Raw genomic sequence first — 27,904 nt, 5'->3', positions numbered from 1 at the left:
CTTAATGAAGTGGTGCATTTCATTAAGACATTTCAAGTTTAAATACTCTTCTATTCCTGGAATACCTAACTTGGTCAAGATATTTGCTTCAAAGCACATTGATAGATACAGTCTGCTGAATTTTCTGAGGATTTTCACATTTACTTTCTTAAATATAATTTTCCTATTTTTTCTTCATTTCTTCCTTAACTGGCATTAGGATTGATGTTATTTATTCCTAATAAATGAGTTGTTTGGCTTTCCCTGTATACCCTCATTCTCCTGAATACTGTGCAGAAGAGCAGGAGTCTTCCGGGAGGGTTCAGTGGACTCACCTGTGAAAGGTGAGTTGGAGGGAAGCAGAATGTTTACACCTGCCGTGCCTTCTTTCTTTGCAGTCTCTGTCATTGACATCAATTTCTCTAGCTGGCAGGGATCTTCCCTCATCTACGACTTTATCTGTCCAACTGCCAATTGGACAACTCTCTTGTATTTCTTTCTCTTTTTTTTATTTTTTGTGACAGAGACAGAGAGAGGGACAGATAGGAACAAACAGACAGGAAGGGAGTGAGATGAGAAGCATTAATTCTTTGTTGCAGCTCCTTAGTCTCCTTAGTTGTTCATTGATTGCCCTCCCACATGTGCCCACACCAGGGGGCTGCAGCAGAGAGAATGACAGCCTGCTCAAGCCAGCGACCCCTGGGCTCAAGCTGGTGAGCCCACGCTCAAGGCAGAAACCTCAGGGTTTCGAACTTGTATCCTCCACATCCCAATCCGACACTCCATCCATTGCACCACCTCCCGGTCAGGCTTTCTTGTATTTCTAACAGACGTCTCAGTTCCAACATCTGTTACAATGAACACCTGTGATGCCCCCTCAGATATGCTCCTTCCAGAGCCTCCCCATCTCCACTGACAGCGTCTGTCTACTTGTGTCCTCAGATGTTTAGGGACCTTGACTCCTCTCTCTCTCTCACCCCAGATCAACCCGTTAGGAAGCTGTAAAGTCAGTGGTGGGATTCAAATAATTTAACAACTGCTTTTCTGCCCTAGTGACTGTTTTAAGTATTAAAAAACGATATACTGCCTGACCAGGCGGTGGCGCAGTGGATAGAGCATCAGACTGGGATGTGGAAGGACCCAGGTTCGAGACCCCGGATTGCTAGCATGGACCCAAGGTCACTGGCTCGAGCAGGAGGTTACTCGGTCTGCTGAAGGCCCGCGGTCATGGCACATATGAGAAAGCAATCAATGAACAACTACGGCATTACAACGGAAAACTGATGATTGATGCTTCTCATCTCTCTCAGTTCCTGTCTGTCCCTATCTATTCCTCTATCTGACTCTCTCTCTGTCCCTGTAAAAAAAAAAAAAAAAAAAAAAAAGGAATATAAAAAACGATATACTGAAAGGCAGTTTATTATTTCATGCATTTAATACTTAAATAAGAATGATAAAAGAGGTACACAAAACTAGATTGTCAGAGTTTTTGAAATATTAGTGAAGACATATTAAATAACACTAATCAATAAAACTGTTACCTAAGATATTTTCTTATTGCTTCTTGATCAGGGAACACCAGCACATTTATAATATCTCGGGGGAATTTGGGACACAACACAAAGCTGAAACAAATGACAACTTGTCACCCCTGGCTGTTTGGCACTTTGTCTCTTTATGTTATATGTTTGTTTACTGAAGTAACAAACGTGAGGGAATTAAAATGAGGTATTTCATCAAAGGTATATTGAGTTTTATGCAATCTATAGGTACATATTACAACATAGTTCTGTCAAACTGTTTTCACCCATGGACGGAATGACTATTACTATGGGCATTTAGAATGCGCTGTTGCACAAGATGAATGTTAAAGAAGAGTGAGGATTATAAATTTGTGATTTCCACAGGGGCGGCTGCCCAGGCGCCCACCTTAGAGGGAACCTTGATGACAAGTGCCATTTTAATAACTGGTCCACGGAACTTAACAAAAAATTAGGAGGTATCAGTTCTGCAGAACTGGTGTGAACCGGCTGAATCCCACCATTGTGTGAAGTCCATCCTCAGAAGGGACCAGATCCCACCACGCCCACTACGTCCACTGCTCATCCCGTGGAAGCACCTCCAGCCTGGAGCCTGCACAGACCCCACTGCTCCCCATTGTCCCCCCTCACCTCCAAATCTGTTGTCAGCACAGCAGCCACAGCGACCCTTCAAAGGGAACGTCCACCAGACCAGGTGGTGGCACAGTAGAGAGAGCGTCGGCCTGGGACACTAAGGATCCAGGTTCAAAACCCTGAGGTCGCCAGCTTGAGCGCGGGCTCATCTGGTTTGAGCAGAGCTCACCAGCTTGGACCCAAGGTCGCTGGCTTGAGCAAGGGGTTACTCAGTCTGCTGAAGGCCCACTGACAAGGCACATATGAGAAAGCAATCAATCAATGAACAACTAAGGTGTCGCAACGAAAAACTGATGATTGATGCTTCTCATCTCTCTCCGTTCCTGTCTTTCCCTGCCTGTCCTTCTCTTGGACTGTCTGTCTCTGTAAAATAAATAAATAAATAAAATAAAAAACAAATGAAAAAAAAACCTGTTCTCCTGAAAATGGTGGATGACCTTTCAATAATCGTATATTCAAAACACCTTTTAAAAAAAGAGAAAACAAAAGAAACCCAGAGGCCAGTGGTCTGAGCCTGGGCTCGTCGTGCTTGAGCGCGGGATCATAGACATGACCCGTGGTCACTGGGCTGAGCCCAAAGGTCACTGACTTGAAGCCCAAGGTCCCCAGCTTGAGGAAGGTGACACTGGCTTCTCTAGAGCCCCTCCCTCCCAGTCAAGACACATGTGAGAAAACAATCAATAAATAACTAAGGTGCCGCTACTATGAGTTGATGCTTCTCATCTCTCTCTCTCTTCCTGACTGTCCATCCTATTTCACTAAAAAGTAATAAAATAAAGTAAAAATAAAGGGGACATCAGACCATGTCCCTCTGCTGCTACAAAGCACGGCTCCCACCTCAGAGCACAGCCGTGTCCTCTAACGTCCTCAGGCCCACGGGGTGTGGCCGGGCCTCTGTGGGTTCCCACGCAGGCCTCCATTAGCACTGGACGTTCCTGCCTGGACAGAACTCCCCACACGTCCTCGTGGACAATTCCTCATGTCCTTCACATCTTTCCTCAAGGACACCTTCCCAGTGAGACCACACTGACCCGCCAAATCACACAGCCATCTTCCTGTCCCCACAGCCCACACTCAGGGTCGCCTTCCCCACTGCGTTTTCCCAGGACACCTCCCCCTTCTGACACAGACACCTCCCTGTTTACTGTGCTCATACACACCTGTCTCTCCCCACACGACACAGGCTCCCAAGGCCACCAGTGTTCCTGATCTGACTTCAGTGATGTCCCCACGTGAACAACAGTGCCACACGTCTGCACACAACCAGTCGTGGTTCCTGAGTGGTCCGTGTGGGGCAGCTCCCTGCACTAGAGACGCGTCTCTATTGATGGGGCCTCAGAGCACAGCTGTCCTGTGGCGGCTGCAGCACAAGGTGCCCTCACACTGACCCCAATGCACCTGCACTTTCCCCGGGCTGCTCCCCCTAAATCTACAGTGGACCCCGCTCTGCATGTCCCGGAGTCTGCACTGAGCCAGCCTTGGAGCGCAGGGCAGGGGAGGGCGGGCAGGCAGAGAATTCCAGCAGGGACTTCTCTAAGGTGAGTAATCCCTCCTCTCCGCTGATCCCAAAACCTGTTGTTTTATTTCTTGTTTCTGAGAAGCTTTGGAAAAGATGGAAAAAACCATCAAGCCACAAAAGGAGGAAAGAGCAGGATGTGTCTGAAAATTCTTCTCTCAATTCCAGACCTTGTGTGCAGGGACCCCCTTAGCTCTGTGGGACAATGACAGACAAGTCATCACCTGGTGCTATCAGACAGGGACACCCAGAGGAGAATGAGACTGGAACTCCTAACAAGAATAAAAACAGTCATATTGCTCCACAGAAACAAAGAAACAACAAATAAAGACCCAGGAGACGGGGCAGATAGGTGGACCCAGGCCTGAGCCTCAGCTGACAAACCATATGATGCCATCGGAGCTCACAGACACGAAAGGATTCTTTATTAGGACAATTTACAAGGTCTGGATGACATCTGAGTCCCCGTGATCACAAGGCCTGATGGAACAAGGTTCTACTGAACACATAAGGACAAAGAGGCAGAGAGGTGACCCAGCTGCAGAGTGACCACGTCAAAGTCCCCGGTGCACTGAGCACCGACTGGGCACAGGCTCCAACCACGCTCGGTCCTCACAGCCTCTCCTGTCCCTGCAACAGACTCAGCACAGCAGACACACAGGTTCTGGAAAGTTCTCGGTGCTTCCATTTATTTCCTCTCAAACTTTAGGGTCTTCTCTTTTAATTAACACAACAGCCCCTCATGGCAAGAACTGAAAACACAAATTCACACCCAGAGTCTTATTTCAATAAGGGAGTAAGAAGCTGCAGCTCAGTGCTCCACGAAGTACAGACAGGGATGGGGAGGGCCAGCCCCCCTCTGCTGGACAGGAAAGTGTGGGGAGGGGACCTGGGGGCAGGGGTGGGCCAGCCTCCCACCTCCTCACACTATGCTGATAGGAATGCAGACACGTTCAGACGCCCTTTGCAGAGAAAGAACTAATATGTTCCTGAAGTCACAAATAGTGCTGGCGGGTGAGTGAGTGTGAAGCATCTTCTGTCACTCAGTCCCCAACAAGGCAGCTGTCTCACGTTGTAGAAGAAAATAATCACAAACAAATTCAGGTCAGTCATTGTAACTGGTGACATTCTCAATAGCTCACGACATGCTCAAAATGTCACAGGGAATCCCCATCACCCAGCCCTGTCCCCTCTGCCCCAACCCCTCCCCACATCAGGGTCTCACCTTTAGAAGCCAAGAGAGACACATCAGAGCCCTGGGCACTGTCACTGCCTGGGGTAGAACACAACAGGACGTGGTCAGAGCCCCCAGGACAGGAGACTAAAGGAGGAACTATGGGGGGTGGGGCCCCCCATGGCTCCTGTCTACACAGACAGAAGGTCTCAGGGGTCACCCCCTCCATACTCACTGGCAGCCTGAGCGTAGCTCCCTCCTTTCACAACTGCAGGAAGCAAACATCCTGTGAGAGACCAGGGAGGAGGCAGGGCCATGAGGTCCTAAAGGAACCCCTAGTCCTGGGCCCCCGAGAAGTTTCTAGAACTGTGAGTACAGACCCAGGGCAGCATCAGGAAATGCAAGGAAAGTACATGTGTGGGGACTGGACCATCTATCCTTCTGAAGGTCTGTCCTCAGCAGGACCCTCCCCTCTGACCTGTGACTGTTGGGGACCAGGTCCCCATCACCAGACTCATCAAGGTGATAACTCTGTCCCTCATGTTCACACGCGCCTTACTGAAGAATCAGTGTTAGCAAACAGCCCCAGACTGGGCAAGCACACACATGGGGACAGTACTTCCCATTAATGAAGCAAATACACTTCTTCCTGGGCTTGAAACCCCTTATGGGACAAGAAACTCAGACCCCACCCTTCCCTACCTGAGCGCCTCCTCCTCCATATCACAGCTCCCCCCACCACAGCTCCAGTGACCATAGCTCCAAGGACCAGGATAGCAACGGTGACCACGGTGGGCATGGTAGCCTGAGGAGGCTCTGGGAAGGGAAGGAAGGGGAGGTGAGGGCCCTGACTCCCTGCAGCAGCCGCATTTCTGCTGAAGTCCTCCAGAGGCCCCTGCTCCCTGAGAAGAGGCTCTGTGCTCACGTCCCCTCCTCACCCCATCTCAGGGTCAGGGGCTCGGGCAGCCCCTCATGCTGCACATGGCACGTGTAGCTCTGCTCCTCTCCAGGGGGCACCACCACAGCCGCCCACTTCTGGAAGCTCCCGTCCCCCGCAGGCCTGGTCTCCACAAACTCCATGTCCTGGGTCAGGTCCTGCCCGTCATGCTGCCAGGTCAGGGTGATCTCCGCAGGGTAGAAGCCCAGGGCCCAGCACCTCAGGGTGACCTCATGGTCAGAGATGGGGTGGTGGGTCACATGTGCCTTTGGGGGGTCTGAGGAGAAGGGTGAGAAAATCCAGGAACTTTGCATTTGTCATGGGCCACTCCAGCAGCACTCATGACCATCCTGAGAGTGGACAGGACAGCTGGGGTGGGGGAGGGAGCACAGAACCCAGAGAACAGTCCATACAGAGGGACCTGGGATGATCTCCTAGTCTTTGGAAAGTTCTAGAGTCACAGGGACACAGCCCAGGGTAGGAGGCAGGTCTCTGAGAGGAGAAAAGGGATTTCTTGTCCCGACCTGGGTGGAGGCCAAATGACTCAGAAAAGATGGGTCGGACCTCAGACACACTGGGTGGGGGACAAAGAACAAGGCCTGAGGGAGAAAGTCCCCATGGGTCCCAGGGCCACTGCCAGGGTCAAGGGGAACCGCTGATGGGTGGTTTCAGGGTTGGTGTCCCCTCCATCCCAGAGACTACACCTAATTGTCCCTGAATGAAGGGGGAGTTGCTGTCTGGTCCCGGATCTGAAAACCCGGGGGACTCAATGTCCCGACCCACAAGAGGTCGTTCTGACCCCGGTCCATTTCCTGTCTCCCGGTAGAAGCCGCAGGCCGAGGGGAGAGGAGGAAGCCCCGCGGCCCCGGTACCTGCGCGCTGCAGCGTCTCCTTCCCCTTTTCCAGGTAAAGGCGGAGGTACTGAATGCACTCCCCCTCCAGGTAGTTCCTCATATACGCTGCCACACCGGACTCCTCCCACTTGCGCCGGGTGATCTGAGCCGCCGCGTCGGCCGCGGTCCAGGAGCGCAGGTCCTCGTTCAGGGTGATGTAGTCGGTACCGTCGTAGGCGTCCTGGCTGTACCCGCGGAGGAGGCGCCCGTCGGGCCCCATTTCGCAGCCGAGCATCTTCTGGAGGGTGTGAGACCCTGACCCCGCCCCGCGGTCAGCCCCGCCCACTCGGCCCCGCCCCCGCCCCAACCGCGGGGATTAAACCTAAATCGAAAATGAAACCAGGTCCAAGTCCCCTGGGCTCCTCCCGGGTGGGGTGGGAGGTCCAGAAGTCTCGGGTGGAGCTCGGACCCGGACACTCGGGCGACCCAGGCACATCCGTGGGGATGGTGTCGCGTCCGGAACCCGCCCGCGTGGCTCACCGTCCTCGCTCTGGTTGTAGTGGCCGCGCAGGTTGTTCAGGCTTATGTGGTAAATCTGTGCGATGCGCTTGAAGGTCTGCGTCTGCTGGTCCCAATACTGCGGGTGCTCCTGCTCCACCCACGGCTGCTCCATCCACGGCGCCCGCGGCTCCATCCTCGGGTTCGCGGCGTTGCTGTCGAACCGCACGAACTCCGTGTCGTCCACGTAGCCGACGGAGAAGAAGCGGGGCTCCCCGCGGCCGGGCCGGGACACGGCGGTGTCTAAGAATCTCAGCGAGTGCGAACCTGGGGACGGGGAGGGGCTGAGACCCGTGATCACCCGCCTTGTGCGGGTCCCGAGCCCGAGAGACGGAAAAGGGGCCGGAACAGACCACAGGTCAGGACGGGGCGGTGGACACGCGCCCTCCCCGGGGTCCTGCGCCCCCGCCGAGTCCTCTCGCTCCTCTTCGCAGAGGCCGTTCCTTCAGGACCCGCACTCACCCGCCCACGTTGGGAGAAGGACCAGGGCCACGGAGAATAGCAGGAGGAGGGTTGGGGACCCCATGACCCGAATACTCAGAGTCTGCGGACAATCTGAGGACCTCGGGAACGCTGATTGGCTTCTCTAGAAACCGGGCACCCAATGGGAGTGAAAGCTGGTGCTGCGTCATGAGTATCCAGGAAGGAGGACCCGACACAGGTGGTCAGAAGCAGAAGTGAAACCCGGGGTGACAGGAACTTCCCAACACTGACCTTCCCGCCCAGACTCCGCCCTCGCGCTGAGACCCTGAGAGCCAGGCCTGGTGACCCGGGACTGTGTCCTGACCCCTCCTCCTCTGGCTCAGAGAGCGCTTTGTCACCCAGTCTCCCTGAGTCCTGGCCCAGGGGCTGTGTGAGGACTCCAGGGAGAGACCCCCAAGCTGGGAACCGCCCCTTCCTCCTCTTCTCTTCCCGGAATTCCTCCCCCTGAAATGGACTCCCTGCCTCCCACCCATTATCTCTCCCACTGCACTCTTCTAGAAGAAATGTCACTTCAGGTAACCTAATGTCAGAGAGTGAGCTCGCCCTGGGAATGGAGGTGGAGGGACAGGGTTTCTCTTAACTCTGGAGGAGCTGTGTCTAAAAACACGGGATGGAGATTCTCAGAGACCAGTCTCCCTGTTGTCTGTGAACCCCAGTGGGGAGCACAGTCTTGGGAACCCTGAACATCAGGAAGCTGATCTGTAAAGAAGTGATTTTAGTCCCTTGTACAGAAATGTGTCTAATCAGCACTGCAGTCAGACTCACAAAGCTCCTGAATTCTACTTCCCACAGAGTGTGTCTGTGACTCGGGATTGTTACATTGTAGGATGATCTTTACTCAGTAACGCTCAGTTTAGGAGTCCCCCGTATCCTCAATACAGAGAAGCCCAGGGAAGCCGTGTGTCACTGTGCATTTCAACAGGAGCATGTACATCCTAGAAATTACAAATGCTCAATGCAGTCATCCAAATAACGGAAAGAGTGAGAAAAAAGGTTGGCTGGAGGCGTCCCAGACACAGGGCAGAGTAAGATGAGTTCAGAGAGGGTGTCAGGGAGCCTGGAGCCTAAGTCACCCTTCAGAGGGGCAATGACCCTGCCTCAGTTTCCCTGCTGCTCTCAATCTTTGACAGGAAGGAGCCTGTGAGAAGCAAGGTCCCAGAGCAAATGGAGCAGCAGATTTGAGAGCACAGCAGTGGGGCCATTGGTCAGTTATGTTCCTTCAGGCTGAGGTCTGGGTGTGCATTCTCATGCTGCCACGTGACCTAGTGGAGTAAAAAATGACAAGAGAGGAAAAGGGAAGAACTGCTGGACCAGCACCTTTTGTAGACGAGAAGGCGTCTGGCCTACTAGTGGTTAAGTTTTCGGCAAGTCAAAAGTTATACACAGATTTTCTACCGAGCAGAGTGAATGGTGACCCTACCACCCATATTGTTCAAAGATCAACTGTATTTACAGGGAGGAACTCTGTAGGAATCACCGTAATCACATGATGTTAATATCATGCATCCCGACAAGATGTGACGAGGAGACACTTGTCCTTATGGAATTCTTCCCCAAACCCACATCCCAACCTAATCATGACAAAACATCAAACAAACCTACAATGAAAGACATTCTGCAAATTATCTGCTCGGGATCCTTCAAATCTTTCAAGGTCATGCGAACGGGGAAAACCATTTAGCAGATCAGAGGAGACTAAGGAAACACAACAACTTAATGCATTAAGGTTCCCAGATTTGATCCCAAAACAGAAAAAGACCATTACTGGAAAAATGATGACATTCAAATAAAGTCTGTAGTTAAGCTGACAGTAGTGTTCAATGTTAAATTACTGAGTTTCTTAGTCTCAGCATGACTCTGTTACATGTTAACATTAAGGGAAGCTGAGTGATGGACACATGGGAGCTCTGTTTTCTACCTTTACAACTTCTGGTAAATCGAACATTACTCAAAAATACTTTGCAAAAGTGAAATGAAATAGACAATTCAAATAGAATAATATTTATGAAAGTAATTGAATCACTGCCTGACCAGGCAGTGGCGCAGTGGATAAAACATCAGACTGGGACATAGAGGACCCAGGTTCAAAACCCCGATGTTGCTGGCTTGAGTGTGGGATCATATACATGACCCCATAGTCTCTGGCTTGAGGCCAAGGTCGCTGGTTTAAGCAAGGGGTCACTCATTCTTCTGTAGCCCCCAGTCAAGGCACATATGAGAAAGCAATCATTGAAAAACTAATATGCCATGACAAAAATTGATGTTTCTCATCTCTCTCCCTTCCTGTCTATCTTTCCCCAGCTATCCCTCTCTCTTACTCTCTCTCTGTCTCTGTCAAAAAAGAAAGAAGGAAAGAAAGAAGGAAAGAAAGAAAGAAAGATAAAAAGACAGAAATTGAATCAGTAATGAGTAAAATTCCAAAACAGAAAGCACCAAGCCCCAGTGGGTTCACTGGTGAATTCCACCAAACGTCCGGGGGAGAAATTATACCAATTCTCCACAGTCTCCTTTAGAAGACGGGAGGGGAGTACCTCCCAATTCATTCTGTGAGGGCAGCATTGTCCTAATACCAACACCAGAGACACATTACAGGAAAGCTACAGACTGATATCTGTCATCAACACAGACATAAACATCCTCAACAAAATATCAGCACATCAAGCCCTCAGTGTATAAGGAGAACTGTCCATCACAGCCACGTGGGATCTATCCCAGGTGTGCAAGGCTAGTTCAACATTTGAGAAAGTATTAACGCAACAAGTTTCAATCATTTTCATCTCATAGCACACATAAATTAATTACTAAAATGTTGCAGTACACCAAAAAGTATATTTTTTGCGAATCTGACCAAAAAAAATACGTGTAATTTTGATCATTCACACTGGATGGATTGCTATTGTTGTGTTGGCTGTTGCCATTTTTCATTTGACACTTTAGGGGAAAAGAGGTCAGTGCCCCCGACAAAATAAGTCAGCAATAGCATTTTTTAAACAGCAACTCTTTATTATCTGACAGTTGAGTAAATTACTGGTTTGACATGTCCTCACTGGGCTACGAATAAGGGATTGGCAGGTCTCTGCCCCTCACTGGGGCTCTGGAAGAATCCACTGCCAAGTTCATTCACTGTGCTGTCTGAACTCAGATTCTTGCAGATGTGGGACTGAGTCCCTGTTTCCTTGCTGGGTGTCACCTGGAATCACCCTGAGCTCCCAGAGGATGTCTTCAGTCCTGGAACGTGGCCCCCACAGCACACACTATCCTTCCCCCACATGGAACCTCTCTGCCTCCCCTCACCCTCATCTCTCCTGCAGCATCTCTGACTCCAGCCAGAGAAACCTCTCTGCTTTTAGGTTTATGTGACATAATTGTGCCCAGCCAGGTGATCCAGGATGGTCTCCCTGTCCTAAGGTCCTTAACCTTCATTACATCAAGTGTTGATGACAGATATCAGATTACATGAAGTCCCTTTGTCATGTAAGGAAGCCTGTCCACAGGCTGGAAGGATTCAGGCTGCACACTTTTGGGGACCACAGTTCATCCTTCCACATCTGATTATGTTGAAATCACCGAGGTCAAGGAGGTGGCACTCTGGGGAGGTGACAGTGAGCCAGGAGCTAAAAGAAATGAGGTGATGGCCTGGGGGTCCCCAGGGATTACCTACAATGAGGGGAGTGGGGGCTCCAATCTGATGATGGATTAGGGGATGTTAGGGAGGAGAGAAGGGAAAAGTCAAAACAGTTGAGGAGAAGGACCCCACCCACCTCCAGGTCCAGGGCACAAGGTCTGTGGGAGGGGAGACACCCCCATGGCAGGACTTCAGAGGGAGCCGTGTCCTCAGGGAGACCCAGGTCCCTGTCAGAGCTGCAGGTGCAGGAACACCCTGGGAGGACTGTGTGGATTTGGCTGATCCTGGGCTGAGGCCTCCGGGGGACACAGTGGGAAGGTTTCAGGAGCTGGGGAGGGGGTGTGAGGGGAGGCAGAGTAGGGGTGCACAGAGCCTGTGGAGATCAGTGTGCAGGATGTTTGGGGGACCAGGGGTGACTGAGACAGACAGGGGAAAGAAGAGAATGAGGTCAGTCCTGGTGGGTTCAGGGCAGATGGTGGTGAGTGTGAGAGAGGGAGGTGGGAGGGGCAGGGGTCTGGGGCTCTCACTTGGGCTCTGTCGATGGAGATGAGGAGGTTTGGGGTGGTGCATCTTAGTTCCAGTGTGTGGATCTTTTTTGACCCCCTGATTGTGGGGTGGGGTGTTGGAGGAGAGGGGGGTCTTAGAAAATGTACAAGAGTTCAGTCTTTCTTTTGTTTCTTTTTTTTGACAGAGACAGAGAGGGGGGGCAAAGAGAGGGACAGACAGGAAGAGAGAGAGATAAGAAGCATTAATTTTTCGCCTGACCTGTGGTGGTGCAGTGGATAAAGCGTCGACCTGGAATGCTGAGGTCGCCGGTTCGAAACCCTGGGCTTGCCTGGTCGAGGCACATATGGGAGTTGATGCTTCCTGCTCCTCCCCCCTTTCTCTCTCTGTCTCTCTCTCCTCTCTAAAAATGAATGAATAAATAAATAAATTAATTAAAAAAAATTAAAAAAAAAAAGAAGCATTAATTTTTCATTGCAGCACCTTAACTGTTCATTGATGTGGGGGGGGGGGGAGCTACAGCAGAGCGAGTGACCCCTTGCTCAAGCCAGCAACCTTGGGCTCAAACCAGCGGTCTTTGGTGCTCAAACCAGTGACCATGGGGTCATGTTTATGATCCAACACTCGAGCCAGCGACCACCCACTCAAGCTGGTGAGCCTGCGCTCAAGCTGAGGATCACGGGCTTTGAACCTTGTTCCTCCACGTTCCTGTCCGATGCTCTACCCACTGCGCCACCGCCTGGTCAGGCGCTATAGATACTTTTTTATACTGGACGAAATTCTGCCGATGCCTCCCATATAGGCTGAGCCCAACAGGAAGCCTGAGGCACGGTGACGATTCGGGTCAGCGCCAGGCAGCCTGGAGAAGGTGCCCAAGAACCTGCGGGGACACGGGAAGGCCCCTCCGCACCTCCGCCCCCTCTGCACAGCCCACCGAGGCTCCTACTGCCCTTCCGTAGACCACCGTCTCTAACAATCACCCCGTTGTTTCTCTCATGCAATGAAATAATCTTCTGAAATGACTTCAAGTTCAAAGCCTTTTTATTCTACTGAATATCCCCCGACTTCCCTTTCAAGTTTCTTAGTATGATTGATGTTTCCGCTCCAAATCTGTCTGCAGAAACTTATAGGGAGAGTATGTACGATTCTCTGCGCCCAGGGTCAAGGCTGAGGGAGCATTTGTCCGAGCTCAGCTGTGTGGGGTCTGATGGCCTTTTCTCCGCCATCAAAGAGTCCCTTCTTGGAGGATGTAGCAACAGTGATCTAAGCCCCGCCTACTCCCCAAACAGAAACTTCTGTTTGATTCCCCTGTGGACCAAGCCTCCCAGGTGTGCAGGGACCCAGCGAATCCTTCCTCTTCTGACCCGGGTTCTTTCCTTCCTTCCCCAGCAACAGTAGCGTCAACACAGCGGGCTTCTCTGATTGGCTGACTAGAGCAGCCCCCCTCCATCCTGGAATCTGCTTTCTTCCTCTGCCTTGTTTCTTGACCCCCACTCCCAGCTGAGGCTTATTTGGTTAAAGCACCAGAGGGCAATGGTCCTCTGTGGAGGGATGGTCCTGGGACTCCACACCCTGATGACCCTCCTGGGCCCCCAGCCAGCTGGGGCCATTGAAGGTGAGTGCTGAGGCGACCAGGTGAGGATGGGCGATTGAGTGTGTCAGCTTCCAGAGAGACGGCGCAGAGCAGGGCTTGTTCCTGCCCCCGTGGTTAACGGGCGACGTCCGTTCCCGGGGAGCCCCAGTCCCGCTCACCCGTCCCGTCCGTTCTGAACTAACATGCAGGTGGAGCTCCGTCCAGCCCGGCCGGTGCGTGGCTCGGGCCTTTTCAGGTTCCGGTGCCCCCAATTCCTTCCCACACCTCCGTCCTCCCGCCTCCCAGCACCCCGGGTTCTCTACCACTTACCGGCTCGGAGGGGAGCCTGTTCAGGTCCGGTTCCACTGCAGTGAGCATCACCACGTCACTGGCCAGCTGTTTGTCGCTCTTTACCCTGCTCTAGTCGTGAGCCCCTCCCGTGTGGGGTCCACAGCTGGTTGGTCTGTGTGTCCCTGACGTCGGGCTGGGCACGCGGTAGTCCTCAGTGACCGCTGAACAATTTCCTAGAGTTTCAAGGAATCTTACCAGACACAGAGAACAGACTGAGTGAAGGAGGGTGGGGGAGGGGAAGGGAGAGAAAGGTGAAGGGATTAAGAAGTACTAACAGGTAGTTATAAAATAGTCCCGGGGATGTAAAGTACAGCATACGGAATACAGTCAATAATATCGCGATAACTGCGTGTGGTGTCAGTGGGTACTGGAAATATCGGGGGAAAGTTTGTAAAGTGTATGATTGTCTAACCACTGGGCTGTACACCTGAAAGCAATACAAAATAATGTTTCGTTGTTTTGGGGTTTATGGTTTTTTTAGGTTTTTTTTTTTTTTTTTTTTTTTTTTATTTTTCTGAAGTGAAAAGCAGGGAGGAAAAAAAAAAAAGCAGGGAGGCAGAGACAGGCTCCTGCATGCACCCAACTGGGATCCACCCAACATGCCCACCAGGGGGCGATGCTTTGCCCATCTGGGGCATTGCTCCTTTGCAACTGGAGCCATTCTAGCACCTGAGGCAGAGGCCATGGGGCCATCCTCAGTGCCCAGGCCAACTTTGCTCCAATGCAGCCTTGGCTGTGGGAGGGGAAGAGAGAGGTAGGAAAAGGAGAGGGGGAGGGGTGGGGAAGCAGATGGGTAATTCTCCTGTGTGATCCGATGGGAATCGAACCTGGGACTTCCACATGCCAGGCTGACACTCTACTGCTGAGCCAATCGACCAGGGCCAAAATAATGTTGACTATAATAAGCAAAGAAGTAAAAGTCAAGCAGAGTTTGACTACATCTAAAAGAACATCCTAAAAGAAAACATCCTAAAAGAAAAAATAGGGTAAAAAAATAAAGGAATATTATCAATGAAAAGCTCAGCTCTGCCCTGGCCGGTTGGCTCAGCAGTAGAGCATCAGCCTGGCATGCGGGGGACCCGGGTTCGATTCCTGGCCAGGGCACATAGGAGAAGCGCCCATTTGCTTCTCCACCCCCCCCTCCTTCCTCTCTGTCTCTCTCTTCCCCTCCCGCAGCCAAGGCTCCATTGGAGCAAAGATGGCCCGGGTGCTGGGGATGGCTCCTTGGCCTCTGCCCCAGGCGCTAGAGTGGCTCTGGTCGCGGCAGAGCGACGCCCCCTGGTGGGCAGAGCATCGCCCCCTGGTGGGCGTGCCGGGTGGATCCCAGTCAGGCGCATGCGGGAGTCTGTCTGTCTCTCCCCATTTCCAGCTTCAGAAAAATACAAAAAAACAAACAAACAAACAAAAAACTCAGCTCTGATTTCCAGAAAACTCAACTTCAGTTGTGGGAGACACACTCATTCCTAATGCGCTGAGGTGAGAGCTGGGACAGGGACTTGAACCTCTGACTCCTGCTCTGGAGCTCTCAGCAACCCCTCGGCTGCCTGTCCTAGCCCCTCGGTTTCCGTCACAATCTCACTTCTGCCACCACCGCCTCTTGTCCCGCACACCCACCCATGCTGCCTCTGTGCCCAGAACCCCACGTGTGCTCCTGTCCTTGGCCGTCTTCCCCCCCCCACACCCCCTCATCTCACGCACAGGACCGGCCAGCACAGGCAGAGCGGGTGGTCACACCGCCGGGATGTAGCCTCGGGCATCCCCAGGAAGGATTAGGGCAGCCTCCCCCCTTCCCAGCCTGGTTTGCCGGCTGCACCTGTGTGTCTGTGCTGTCCAGGGTGCCGGCCACGTGCCCTGTCCTCTGTCCCTTTCCTCCACCTCCTAAAACCCTTCCGCTCTCCAAGGACCAGCTCAGGTCAGATCAGGGCTTGTCCCTGAGACCCAGGTTGGGGCACAGGCTCACAGACTCAGCCTCACACGTGTCACAGATGAGACTGACACGTGGTTTTTTCTCTCTCTCCATCCCTGACCTCACCCCACACAGCTGACCACATGGGCTCCTACGGACCGGCCTTCTACCAGTCCTACGGAGCCTCAGGCCAGTTCGCCTACGAGTTTGATGGGGACCAGCTGTTCTCCGTGGAGCTGACCAAGAGGGAGGCTGCGTGGCGCCTACCGGAGTTTGGGGACCTCACCCACTTTGACCCGCAGGGGGGGCTGGCCGGCATTGCGGTGATCCGAGCACACCTGGGAGTCATGGTGGAGCGCTCCAGCCGCCCCAGAGCCACCAGCGGTACCGAGCCCTCTCCTCCCCAGCAGGGGCGGCCCAGAGAGGCCTCGTCCCGCCCGACAGGTCCCTGTCCGCTGGGGCACAAGGCTCTCAGGACCTGCGGCTGTGGTTCTGGGCCCTTCCCTTCCCAGGAGGCTGTGGACTCTCCAGACTCCTCGGCAACCCCTTTCTTCTTTTTTTTTTTTTTTTTTTTTGTATTTTTCTGAAGCTGGAAACAGGGAGAGACAGTCAGACAGACTCCCACATGCGCCCGACCTGGATCCACCCTGCACGCCCACCAGAGGGCGATGCTCTGCCCCTCCGGGGCGTCGTCTGCCGCGACCAGAGCCACTCCAGCGCCTGGGGCAGAGACCATGGAGCCATCCCCAGCACCCGGGCCAACTTTGCTCCAATGGAGCCTTGGCTGCGGGAGGGGAAGAGAGAGACAGAGAGGAAGGAGAGGGGGAGGGGTGGAGAAGCAGATGGGCGCTTCTCCTATGTGCCCTGGCCGGGAATCGAACCCGGGACCTCTGCACGCCAGGCCGACACTCCACCACTGAGCCAACCGGCCAGGGCTAACCCCTTCCTTCTTGAGGAAGGACCCTCCCGCCTGGACACCCCTTCAGGGTCCCTCAGATACAGGAGCCCGGCGCCCCCTCCCCAGTCTCCTCTCCCTCTGTCCCGGTCCCTTCCTGCCCCAGCGGCTACCTGCCCGCAGCTGGCCGACGAGGAGGGAACGTCCCTCAGCCGCAGTCCCACTGAGGCCCGGCTGCAGGGTCGATCCTGTAAGACTCGGGACCTCGTTTCTCCTAGTGCCGCCGAGGGTGACCGTGCTCCCCAAGTCCCGCGTGGAGCTGGGCCAGCCCAACGTCCTCATCTGCATCGTGGACAACATCTTCCCCCCTGTGATCAACGTCACCTGGCTGCGCAACGGTCACGCCGTCACCGAGGGGGTGGCCCAGACCAGCTTCTTCTCCCAGCCGGACCATTCGTTCCTGCGGTTCCACTACCTGCCCTTCGTGCCCTCGGCAGACGACGTCTACGGCTGCCGGGTGGAGCACTGGGGCCTGGCCAGGCCGCTCCTGCGGCTCTGGGGTATGCAGCCCCTGTGCCCACTCCCCCGCGCCGTGTGGCCATAGCCTCTCCTCTAGAACCCTCCGCAGCGCCTGACCCCACTCTCTCTCCCAGACCCCCAGCTGCCCAGCCCGCTGCCGGACACCACGGAGACCCTGGTCTGGGCCCTGGGCCTGGGCCTCGGCCTGGTGGGCTTCCTGGCGGGTCTCGTCCTCATCGTCACGGGCACGTGCGTGTCCAGCGCCCTCAGGTGCAGAGCCCGGGTCTGCGGGAGGGAAGCGGAGGAGGCTGAACAGCATGAGGGTGGAGAGCCGGCCATTCTGTGGGAGGAATGGGGTCGGGGAGGAGACATGGGCACGTAGAGGGCGGGGACAGATGAGCAGAGGTGAGGGGAGGGGAGGGGAGGGGAGGGGAGGGGAGGGGAGGGGAGGGGAGGGGAGGGGAGGGGAGGGGAGGGGAGGTGGCGGCCAGAGATGGGATCCCAGAACTGTGAGCTTAAACAGCCTTGGCCCTATGGTTTCTTCCTCCTTCAGGCAGTGACCCTTCTGAGAGAGATGGACTGTGGGAGACAGACTACGGATTCTCTGCATTTCCGGCGGCCCTTGCGTGCTCCCTGCCACAGTCCTAGTACGTCCCCTGGGCTGACTTTGAATGGGGTCGACCTCTGTCCCACAAGCCTCCTCCTTTCTGTCCCCAGTACTCAGGGCAGGACTTGTGGGCACCGTCTGGCAGCCCTTCCTGCCCCCAACACACACACACGCACATGTACGTACACACACACGGACACACACACACACCTGTATACACACATTTTCTTGCTTTACCCCAAGCTCTGGCTAACAGCAGTAAATTCATTACCAATGTTTGCATGGTGTTCTTTTTTATTTTTATTTTTAATTTTATTTAGGCCCTGGCCAGTTGGCTCAGTGGTAGTGCGTCCGCCCATTGCATGATTGTCCCTGGTTTGACTCCAGGTCAGGGCACACAGGAGAAGCGCCCATCTGATTCTCCACCCCTCCCCCTCTCCTTCCTCTCTCTCTCTCCCTCTCTCTCTCTCCCTCTCTCTCTCTCTCTTCCCCTCCCGCAGCCATGGCTCGAGTGGAGCAAGTTAGCCCCGGGCACTGAGGCCTCCACCTCAGGTGCTAAGAAGAGCTTGATTTCTGAGCAACAGAACAATGCTTGATGGGCAGAGCATCGCTCCCTAATGGGCTTACTGGGTGGATCATGCAGGAATCTGTCTCTCCCTCCCCTCCTCTCACTGAATTAAAAAAAAAGAAAGAAAAAAAAATGAAACCAAGCATATATACATATATAAAATATATTGACTCTTCAGAAGGGTCTATAAGTTCCCATGAAAAGTTCTTCCCTTTGATGACAGCCAGCTAATAAATGCACTCTAATGTGATCATGGTCAGGGGAGGCATTGTAGATCTTAGAAACATTAAGAGAACAGATAATGGGAAACCAGGGAACTCATTATGCCCAAGTCTCATGCCCTGACATCGTTTGCTGTTGACAAAAGAGAGAAAAATATCTTCACAGAGAAGAGAGTCCTGGTTGTCACCACCTCAACTTAGTGATCAGCTTGGGCTCATCAATAATGGGACAACGGGACAGTCAGCACACCCTTCCAGGGGAGATGGAGGTGAAGTCCACATGTCATCTATGAAGTTATTGTCAGAGCCTCTCATCTGAATCTGATCAGGCCTGTGGGTCACAGTTCTAGTTCATACAGAACACCTGAGATCGAGGAGTAAGTCCAGTGAGACCATTAGAAACATCACACAGATTCAGAATGTGGGACATTGTATGAGAGAGTGGGCCTGGCCTCTTTCAAAAGGCAGTGTAGCCCTGGCCGGTTGGATCAGTGGTAGAGCGTTAGCCTGGCGTGCGGAACTCCTGCGTTTGATTCCTGGCCAGGGCACACAGGAGAAGCGCCCATCTGCTTCTCCACCCCTCCCCCTCTCCTTCCTCTCTGTCTCTCTCTTCCCCTCCCGCAGCCAGGGCTCCATTGGAGCAAAGATGGCCTGGGCGCTGGGGATGGCTCCATGCTCTGCCTCAGGCGCTAGAATGGCTCTGGTCGCAACAGAGCAACACCCCAGATGGGCAGAGCATCGCCCCCTGGTGGGCGTGCCGGGTGGACCCCGGTCGGGCGCATGCGGGAGTCTGTCTGACTGCCTCCCCGCTTCCAACTTCAGAAAAATACACACACACAAAAAAAAAGGCAGTGTAAGTCCTGACTGCTCGTAACTCAGTGGACAGAGACTCGACCAGGGAGGCTGAGGTCTCAGGTTTGAAACACCGAGGTCACAGGCTTGAACGCGGGCTCATCTGGCTTGAGTGAGGGATCATCGGCTTGAACCATGGTCACTAGATTGAAGCCCAAAGGTCACTGACTTGAGCAAGGGGTCACTGGCTTGGCTTGAGCCTCCTTTCCCCCTCATCAAGGCATGTATGAGAAGCAATCAGTGAACAACCAAGGTGCCACAGCTCCAAGTTGATGCTTCTCATCTCTCTCTCTTCTCATCTCTCTCTCTTCTCATCTCTCTCTCATGTGCAATAAATAAATAAATAATAAAAAGGCAGTGTAAGAAACGGTTGTGTGGGGAGAGGTTAAAAGGGACATAAGACACAGTACAATCGAATTAGTGGTGATTCCTGGCAACATCTTCGGGAGAACACAGGTATAAAGACAGTATCTGAGCCAACCAGGAACATTTAAATATGGACTGGGAAATGACACTAGGAATAGTTTCCCCAGTTTTGTTCAGTGTGGTTATGGTGCTCTGGTTATGTAGCAGCACATGGTTATGCTGAAGTATTAGAGATGAAATGACGTGATGTGTGTGTTTTGAAACGCGTTCAGATACACTAACTCACAGCTGAGACGATAGGCAGAATCTTGACGGGGTGAATGGATGCTGCAGGTGTTCAGGTGTTTGTATTTTTTCAGTTTTTCTGTATGTTGAGAATCTTCATGATGTGCATGTGTGTGTGTGCGTGTGTGTGTGCGTGCGTGCGTGTGTGCGTGTGTCCAGTCTTATTCTTCGGTCCAGATTGGTGGAGTTAACTAAGGTGACCAACTTTTTTACAATGAAAAGGAAGACAAAAATAAATTGAAGAAAACAATATTGTAAATCAAAGAAACATTTTATTCATTGCAACAATAATACACTATTATATGATAAATACGTAATAAAAACATTTGTAGTATTTTATATTATAATTATGCTTACATGCCTATTAATTTTCAATAATAATTGTAAGAAAAAGTACTCATAAAAAAAAGTATTAATATAGTAAAACTAAATATCAAACAAAACCACTAATTTGGAGTGATACTTGGGTGTATTAACACTTTTTAATTAAAAAACGTCTGTTTTATGCAACTATTTAGTCAAAATGCGTTTTTAATAGATATAGTTTGAGGTTAGCTTTCCACTTTAAAACTCAAATTTTGGGAAAATACTTGTAAATAAAATGATACGTATTTGGAAATTATTAAATACATAAATTAAATACATAAATAATTAAATACATAAATTAATGAAACGTGAATTGTGCTTACCTGTCTATGGTTGAATATTCGCTGAAAAAAAAATAATCGTGATTCCACAATGTTGTATGTGCCATGTCATGTTTCAGTAAGAAGTACACAAAGCCATTTGCACGCTTGGTATATCACGCGGTCTCTCAAGGTCTCCCATGCGGAGCGCATGCGTTTCAATCGTCTCGCCGCACTGTACTGATCCTTGAAGAATCGACATGTCAGATACAAATACGTCACATCACACACAGTGGATCGACTCTGCGTAGATCGAATACAGACATTTACAGATTTGTCTCCCAATATGAAAAAGGAGGACGATTGGTCACCTTAAGTTAACCATATCTGGATTTTTTTTAAGTTTCATAGCTGAATTCTTTTCTTGCTTATATCTATTGTAGAACATAGCCCAAAAACTCGTGGTAGAGAAGGAAGAATATAAACTGAAGTCAGCCTCATCCTGTGTCACCGGGTCTAGGACCTTCTGCACCCTGTGAGAGTGTCCTCTTCTCTCACACAGGGACGGCCACGCCTGTGCGGTGGGCGTGCCGTGTGGGCTGACAGAGGTGAACATGAGAAGTGCCCGTCAGTGTCCTCGTCTCTCACACAGGGACAGCCACGCCTGTGTGGGGGGCTTGCCGTGTGGGCTGACAGAGGTGAGCAGGAGAAGTGCCCTCAAACCCCCTGGCGGCGAGCAGGAGCTCAGCCAGCGCCAGTGTCCGTCCCGGCTTTCTCCCTCCCCCTCGGCTTCCCCGGCTCCGTGGAAACAAGGTCCCCGTGTTTGGTCTGCGCCGACTCTGAGTGAGCCCGCACCTCCGCTCCCACTCTCGGCTGCGCTCTGAACCAGCCTCCCCGCCCAGGTCCCCCTCAGCCGCCCATCAGTCCTTCCCGCGCTCAGTCTCTCCTCCTGGACACAGCGCTGGTGGAGTCTCCGCGGGGCTCCGCGGGTCCGTGTGCGCCCAGCGCCAGGGACGGAAGAGCCGGACCCCGGGGCTCAGCTCGCGGGGCAGGAGACGGACTCAAGGAGAGCAGACCGGGGGTCTGGGGCCCCGCGGTGGGATCAGGTCCAGAACAGGGTGCAGAAGTTTAAGGGGAGTCTGAGCACAGGTTCCTGGCCGGTCTCAGCAGCAGGTCACTGACCAGACCCTGGGGGACCGGGGGCCACACAGGAGAGTCCCTTAGGGAAGGCAGTGGGTGCAGTCGGAAATCTGATACAGGAGCCCGAGTGGGGTTGGCAACGTTGTTCCCTCTCAAATCAAGAACCTAGAAGCACAGCCATGGTTCCTTTTCCCATCAGAGCGCCGAGGTTCACTCCGCACGAGGACTTCCGGCCTTTGTAACTATTGTATCACCTGCGAGGAACCTCTCAGCGCTCATTTCCCTGGGCTCACTGGGAGCGAAAAGCATACCAACAAGCCCGGAAAACCAGGAAAACTGCACGAGAGAGAGAGAGAGAGAGAGAGAGAGAGAGAGAGAGAGAGAGAAGAGAGAGAGAGAGAGGAAGAAGAAGAAAGATGAGGGACATTGTGAAACTGTCTCCTTTTTGCAGCATCTCAGGCTGAGACGTGCAGACGGGGCGGGAGGCCGGGTCACCCGTCTGCGGAGGAGCTCAGTGTCTGCACCACCTGCCTCCGTGGGGAAGCCGGTTCCCACGCACACGTGGCAGGTGCCGAAAGGAGAAAGTACTTATTGACTGACCCGTTCACAGTGTTTCAGGAATTACCATAGCAACGGACTCTGAGGTCTGACAGTGGCCGCTGAGAGAGGATCTCTTTAGAAACACTATTTTTCTTTTTCAAATGAGCATCTGACAAACATTCTTATTCCTGGAGAATCCATTTTCTCCTTCAACCTCAAATCAAATATTAGTTTTTTTTGTTATTTATTTTTAATTTTTTTTTGAGAGAGGAAGAGAGAGAGAGAGGAACATTGAGCTGCTCCAGGGAATCGAACCGGCAACCTCCACATTTGGGCACAGTGCTCCAATCAACCCAGCGACCCAGCCAGGGCTTAACTGTTTTAATTTATTGATTGATTGATTTTTAGAGAGACAGAGAGAGGAAGGGAGAGAGAGGGGAGGGGGAAGGGAAGCGTTCATTTGTTGTTCCACATAGTCGTGCATGCATTGGTTATTTCCCATGTGTGCCCTGACCTGGAGTTGAACCTGCAACTATGTTGTTTCCAGATGAAACAATGTGCTGTTTCCAGCTCTTAATCGACTGAGCTAACCAGCCAGGGCCAAATATCACCTTAACTGGCAAGATTAGCGATGCCCTCATGTAGCAAACACACGTGAGAAATATTACATTTGAACACAGACTTGGTATACAAGAATACAAAAACACGTGAGATCTGCCAAGGATGATCGGTTCATCTCACTGGCACAAGAAGCTATTCTCTTGGCCACCTTAGGCTGAGGGGACAGTCCTGGTCCTCGGGGAGGGAGGTCTGCTGGCCGGAGGGGTGAGGCCGGGTGGGAGGAAGCTGGTGGTGGACCCCAGAGACAACATGGCAGAGCATGAAAAAATGGACCCTGGAACCAATGATTCAGGCCAAGTTCATATACATCTGTGAACTTCTGTTTTCTATTAGTGGGTGTCATAGCTCCTAATGACCAGGAACTAGATGTGGTGAGAACCACGAGGTGACGTGTGTGAGGCGGCAGGCACGGGGACCTGGCAGTGGTCATTGTCTGGGGTAGGCTAGCTCCACTGTCCCCTGCACGGCCAGCGGGATGATGATGTCTCCCATTCCTGGCGCGACCCCTCGTCCCACTTTCCTGGGATTTCCCCAGCTGTATTGCTACAAGTCCCATGTCCTGGGAAGCGCTTCAGCCCTGGGAAAACCAGGAATGGTTAGTTACATTTAGCACAGCTGATGACAGACCCTTCCAAACCTCAGCTCCTGGGCCTGCCAGCCCCCAGGGCAGGGCTGGGCAGCCGGCTGTCGGAATCTGTGCTGGGTTCCTGGGTGAACACAAGCGCCAGGAGGTGGTGTAATCATTGTTTGTGTGTGTATTTCAGCTGCTTCCCAGGTCGCCAGGCGGGTTAAGGCTGTAAAGAACCAGACGCAGTCCTTGCCTCACTAGGGAGCTGGGGGACACAGGTGTGCACCAGGGGTGACACTGAGCAGGAAGGAGGTGCTTCAAGGTGAACTGACGCTGGGAGTCCTCAGCCTGGCTGCCCACTGGGAGAGTCCCCCGAGGCCGATGAGCAGAACCGTGTGATGGAGAGGCTACGCTGAGACGCAGGAGACGGGAGTGGCTGAGTGGAGAGGGCCCAGCGCAGTGAGCTCAGGGAGGTCTCTTGAAAGGTGAGTGTCCGTGTGTGTGTGTGTGTGTGTGTGACTGTGTGTGTCACAGGGGATGGATGGACTGTATAAGGGAGGTAACACATTCCTGGAGACTCTGTAGGATTTGCTGGTGGGAGAAGGAGGATATTCTGGGCAGAGAGGACAGCATGTGCCAAGGCCCCGTGGCGAGGGCACCAGGGGAGAGTCTGTGAAGGTCCATCTTTAGCTCTAAGTTGAGCACAGAGTTCAAGGTAGGGTGGGTGAGGAAGGTGACCTTGCAGAGGTAACAAGGGCTCTACAGGGGTCTTGTAGACCTTGCATGGACTCTAAACCTTAAGGGTAATGAGCAACACGATCAAATTATTTTCTAAAGAGTCTCTCGGCCCCAGCTGGTTTGCTCAGTGATAGAGTGTAGGAAAATGGCCGGGAATAGACTGTGGTCCTGAGACAAGTCTTTGGTGCGGACTTTGGAACGCCAAGTCCTGTGGGGGCAGAATGCTGTCCCTTCAAGCACTGGTAAGATTGTTTATAGAAGGCAGCTGATCCTCATGGTCGTTTCCTTACACACCTGAAAGCTATTAGTTAATCACCCTTCTCTGCACCTGAACCCAGGCTCTGCTAACCTGCTTGGTGAGTCAAGACCAATAAATACAATGAGGCTGCAGAGATCTGGGCTCTCAGTCCTAGAGGCTGGGAGTCCCCTGGACCCATCTTTTCTCTATGTTGTGTCTTGTGTGTTTTTTCTTAAGTCCTGCAGCGGGCACCCCCTTGCCAAGCTGGTTGTGGCAATAGAGCATTGGCCCAGCATGTGGATGTCCCGGGTTCAATTCCCATCCAGGGCACACAGGAGAAACGCCCATCTGCTTCTCTACCCTTCCCCCTCTCTGTCTCTCTCTTCCCCTCTCGCAGCCAAAGCTCCGTTGGAGCAAAGTTGGTCCAGGGCACTGAGGATGGCTCCATGGCCTCCACCTCAAGCACTAGAATGGCTCCAGCCACAATGGAGCAATAGCCCAGATGGGCAGAGCATCGCCCCCTGGTGGGCATGCCGGGTGGATCCTTGTCAGGCACATGCGGGAGTCTGTCTGCCTGCCTCCCTGCTTCTCACTATAATAATATAAAGAGTCTCCCTGGCAGCTGCAGTGTGGGGTGGATGAACCAGACAGAAATGAGACTGTGGAGGGAAGGCGAGTGAGAAGTGCATTTGACAGCGCAGCCCGCTGGGGACCCGATGGGAGAGACGGGACGGAGGAAGGCTAAGGGGCCCCACGGAGGAGCAGTGAGGAGGGAGCGAGGGGCAGAGACCCGGCAGGTCACAGGGCTCTGGCTCAGAGGACCCGGAGAAGGGCGATACTTCAGTCACCCTGGCGCTGCCCCCACTGGTTTACCGTAGAGCCCTTACCGAGGGTCTCTGAGCCTCAGTTTCCTCATCTGTACAAGGTGACGACCATCTCCCTCGTCTGCGTCCGGCACATTCGCAAGTTCTGTGTGAGTGCTTGTGACACAAACAGAGAAGTCGCAGAGGGACACGTTTGGGGGAAAGACAGGTCCCTTCCTGGATGTGCGCTGGGTGCCAGAGGCCTGTGGGACGTTGTCCTTGGCAGCTGGACACAGGCTGGGAGCTTTGGAGTGAGGTCTGGACGGACGGGTCGTCTGGATGGAGCTGTCCCCTCGGGAGGAGGGGGTGAGGTCGCCGGGAAACAGCGTGCAGATGAGGAGAGGACAGAGAAGGTGTCCCAGGGGCCGGGGAGCGCGGACGATGCCTCAGGTCACAGGAGAGGAAGCTCGTGTTCCCGAGTGGGTGGAGCACAGGGAGGCGAGAAGGCGAGGAAACAGCCCCGGGGTGGAGGGTGCGCGGACACGCCCGGAGATTCAGGAGGACATCACGGTCACGCACGCGTTCACCAGGTGGCAGCAAAGACCCCGGGGGGCGTCACACCGAGTGTCTCAGAGCCGCCTTTGCTCCCAGCCCTGCTGGAGTGTCCTGCGCACCTGCCCCTCGGCCGGGGGGCGCTCACTGGTCGCGGATGCTCAGACTTCCAGGATGATCCGCGTCTCTGCTTCCGTGTCGCCGCTCTCCATCCCAAACCCCTGTCCTCACCTGCTGGGACGGAGGGGCCCCTGCTCTCTAAACTCCCCCTCTGCCCCTTCCTGACACCCCCAGCCCCGTGGTTCTCCGCTGCCCACCCGCCACGGCTCCGGGACGCGATGGCGGTTCAGGCCCCGCCCCCGGGGCTCTCGGCTGCGCTGCCGCTTGGGGCGGGTTCCCTAACCTCTCTGTGCCTCGTGTCCTCGTCTGTTACACGGAGAGAAATGAGACCCACCCCACAGAGCGATGCTCAGGACGCAGTGAGTCTGCAGTGTTGTGGGGTTTTGTCTGTTTGCTTTTCTAGGACGGTGTTCGGCAGAATAAGTGCTCAGTAAATGTGAGCTATTGTTAAAGTCTTTGGGGTAAAACGTCCAGTCCTTATTGTGGTTTGTCCGGCCTTCCGGCCTTCTCCGAGAGGTCACCCTTTCGTTCCTGCGGCTTCAGCTCCGCCTGCGCTCGGGAGTCTCCCTTCCCTGTCCCCTCTGCTGACCAGGGTCACCCCGCCTCCTCCTGACACAGTCAGACCTACCCCCTCCTGAGAGCTGAACAGACCGGAGCAGATTGCAGATGGGCCATGTCGCGGATCCAAACCCTACCTCACAAGTTCATTTCTTTATGTTTATTTTATTGATTTTAGAGAGAGAGGGAGGGAGAGAGACACAGAGAGAGAGAGGAACATTGGTCTGTTCCTGCATGTGCCCTGACCGGGGATCAAATCAGCGACCTCTGGGCTTTGGGATGACGCTGTAACCAACTGAGCTATCCGGCCAGGGCTTATACATTCTTTATAGATCTTCACATACTTTGCTGCAAGATCACTATAATTAAAAAAAGTAACAAAACAAAACAAAACGCGACCCTGCAGTTGCCTGATGTGCCCCCCCCCCCCCCCCCCCCCCAGCACAGAAACACGGGCAGCAGCTGTCTCTCCTGGGGCTGGAGACCAGCTACTGGGAACTTGGGAAGAGCTTGACCCAAGGTGACCCAGGAGAGGACAAGAAGCGAAGATGTGAGGATGTGAGGTCACGGGAACCTCAGCTCAGTCCCCTCCTACCATTGCCACAGCTCCATTGCAGTCCCCTTCCCGCGGCTCGGGGAGACCTCCCTGAAGGTTACTTTGGGCAAGCCCCGGAGAATGTCTGGTCCTAGTCCTGGGCGTCCCTCTCGCTGGGTCCCTCAGGGAAGCCAGGCTGTCCGATCAGGAGAGTCCTGAGCAAACCTAAGAGCAAGGTTTGAGGGCCGAGACGGGGGGTCCACAGACTGGGGTTCAGTAGGATGAATAGTCTGGGAAGATACGGTCACGCCTGTATCTGCAGCCAATCAACACAACCGTTTCAGGATCAATAACAACTCTTGCTAGAGCAAGCTTCTCGAGTACAGGGCCTTGTCTTCTACCTTCATCCCGACACCCCGACTCAGCAAAGCTGGATGAAAAATAAAAAGCCACCGAGGAAACAATATGTTGACGGAGCCAATGCTTCCTACGGAAACATTCAAGAGGAGCAAATGGCACGAGATGAAGAAAACCAAAGCAGAGGTGTTGGCATATGATGACAAGTGTTGGGCAGGGCGTGGAGTGTCCTTCACACCTGCCACTCAGCCAGGTGGCACGCAGTCAGTCAACAAACATTGAAACTTCTGCGGCTGCAGAGCCCTAGGCCCACGGCAGGACGCCAGAGCGGTCCTTCAACTAGTGCTTAGATCAGTTCCCGTGGAAGGCAATTATCCATCTAAGACGGTAGTCAGTCCGCCTCCTGACACTGTCACAGTGTCCGGAGGGGGTGGGAGAGCGTGCGCTGGGGCTCGGACTGAGGGAGAAAGCCAATCAAAGGGCAGACTGGCTCAAACTGAAACCGCAGGGTTAGGGAACGGGGCAGAAACTCCCACAGAGGCTGACGGTCGGGACACCCAGGCTGTGCTCCTCGGGTCCTGG

The 27,904-nt window shown here is 53.3% G+C and overlaps 2 protein-coding genes across 6 annotated transcripts in view; one reads left to right on the top strand and one right to left on the bottom strand.

Annotated features, from left to right (window-relative positions):
- LOC136387813 (patr class I histocompatibility antigen, A-126 alpha chain-like) overlaps nt 1-8,181 on the bottom strand; it is a 192,054-nt gene extending 183,873 nt beyond the window's left edge. For 2 of the 5 annotated variants that reach the window (XM_066359880.1, XM_066359881.1), the window contains exons 1-5: nt 7,634-8,180; nt 7,154-7,438; nt 6,653-6,928; nt 5,782-6,057; nt 5,546-5,659 (exon numbers count right to left, since the gene is read on the bottom strand). In XM_066359880.1, the coding sequence (XP_066215977.1) occupies nt 5,546-5,659; nt 5,782-6,057; nt 6,653-6,928; nt 7,154-7,438; nt 7,634-7,697 (1,015 nt within the window). In that variant the 5' untranslated portion in view covers nt 7,698-8,180. Of the gene's footprint in view, nt 1-4,894; nt 4,943-5,078; nt 5,130-5,545; nt 5,660-5,781; nt 6,058-6,652; nt 6,929-7,153; nt 7,439-7,633 lie in introns of all 5 variants that reach the window. The other 3 variants (XM_066359878.1, XM_066359879.1, XM_066359882.1) reach the window with 3 other exon arrangements.
- A 5,067-nt stretch (nt 8,182-13,248) lies between these two features.
- Nucleotides 13,249-17,716, top strand: LOC136389633 (HLA class II histocompatibility antigen, DO alpha chain). Its single transcript, XM_066361476.1, has 5 exons — nt 13,249-13,398; nt 15,749-15,997; nt 16,787-17,068; nt 17,162-17,297; nt 17,581-17,716. Exons 1-5 carry the CDS (start codon nt 13,317-13,319, stop codon nt 17,585-17,587), a joined length of 756 nt encoding a protein of 251 aa, XP_066217573.1. The 5' UTR covers nt 13,249-13,316; the 3' UTR covers nt 17,588-17,716.
- Nucleotides 17,717-27,904: the final 10,188 nt, after the last annotated feature.

The sequence above is a fragment of the Saccopteryx leptura genome, chromosome 1, assembly GCF_036850995.1.
Source record: "Saccopteryx leptura isolate mSacLep1 chromosome 1, mSacLep1_pri_phased_curated, whole genome shotgun sequence".
Taxonomy (NCBI): Eukaryota; Metazoa; Chordata; class Mammalia; order Chiroptera; family Emballonuridae; genus Saccopteryx; species Saccopteryx leptura.
Note: the sequence above shows the minus strand (reverse complement) of the source record. Positions and strands in the feature narration are given on the sequence as shown.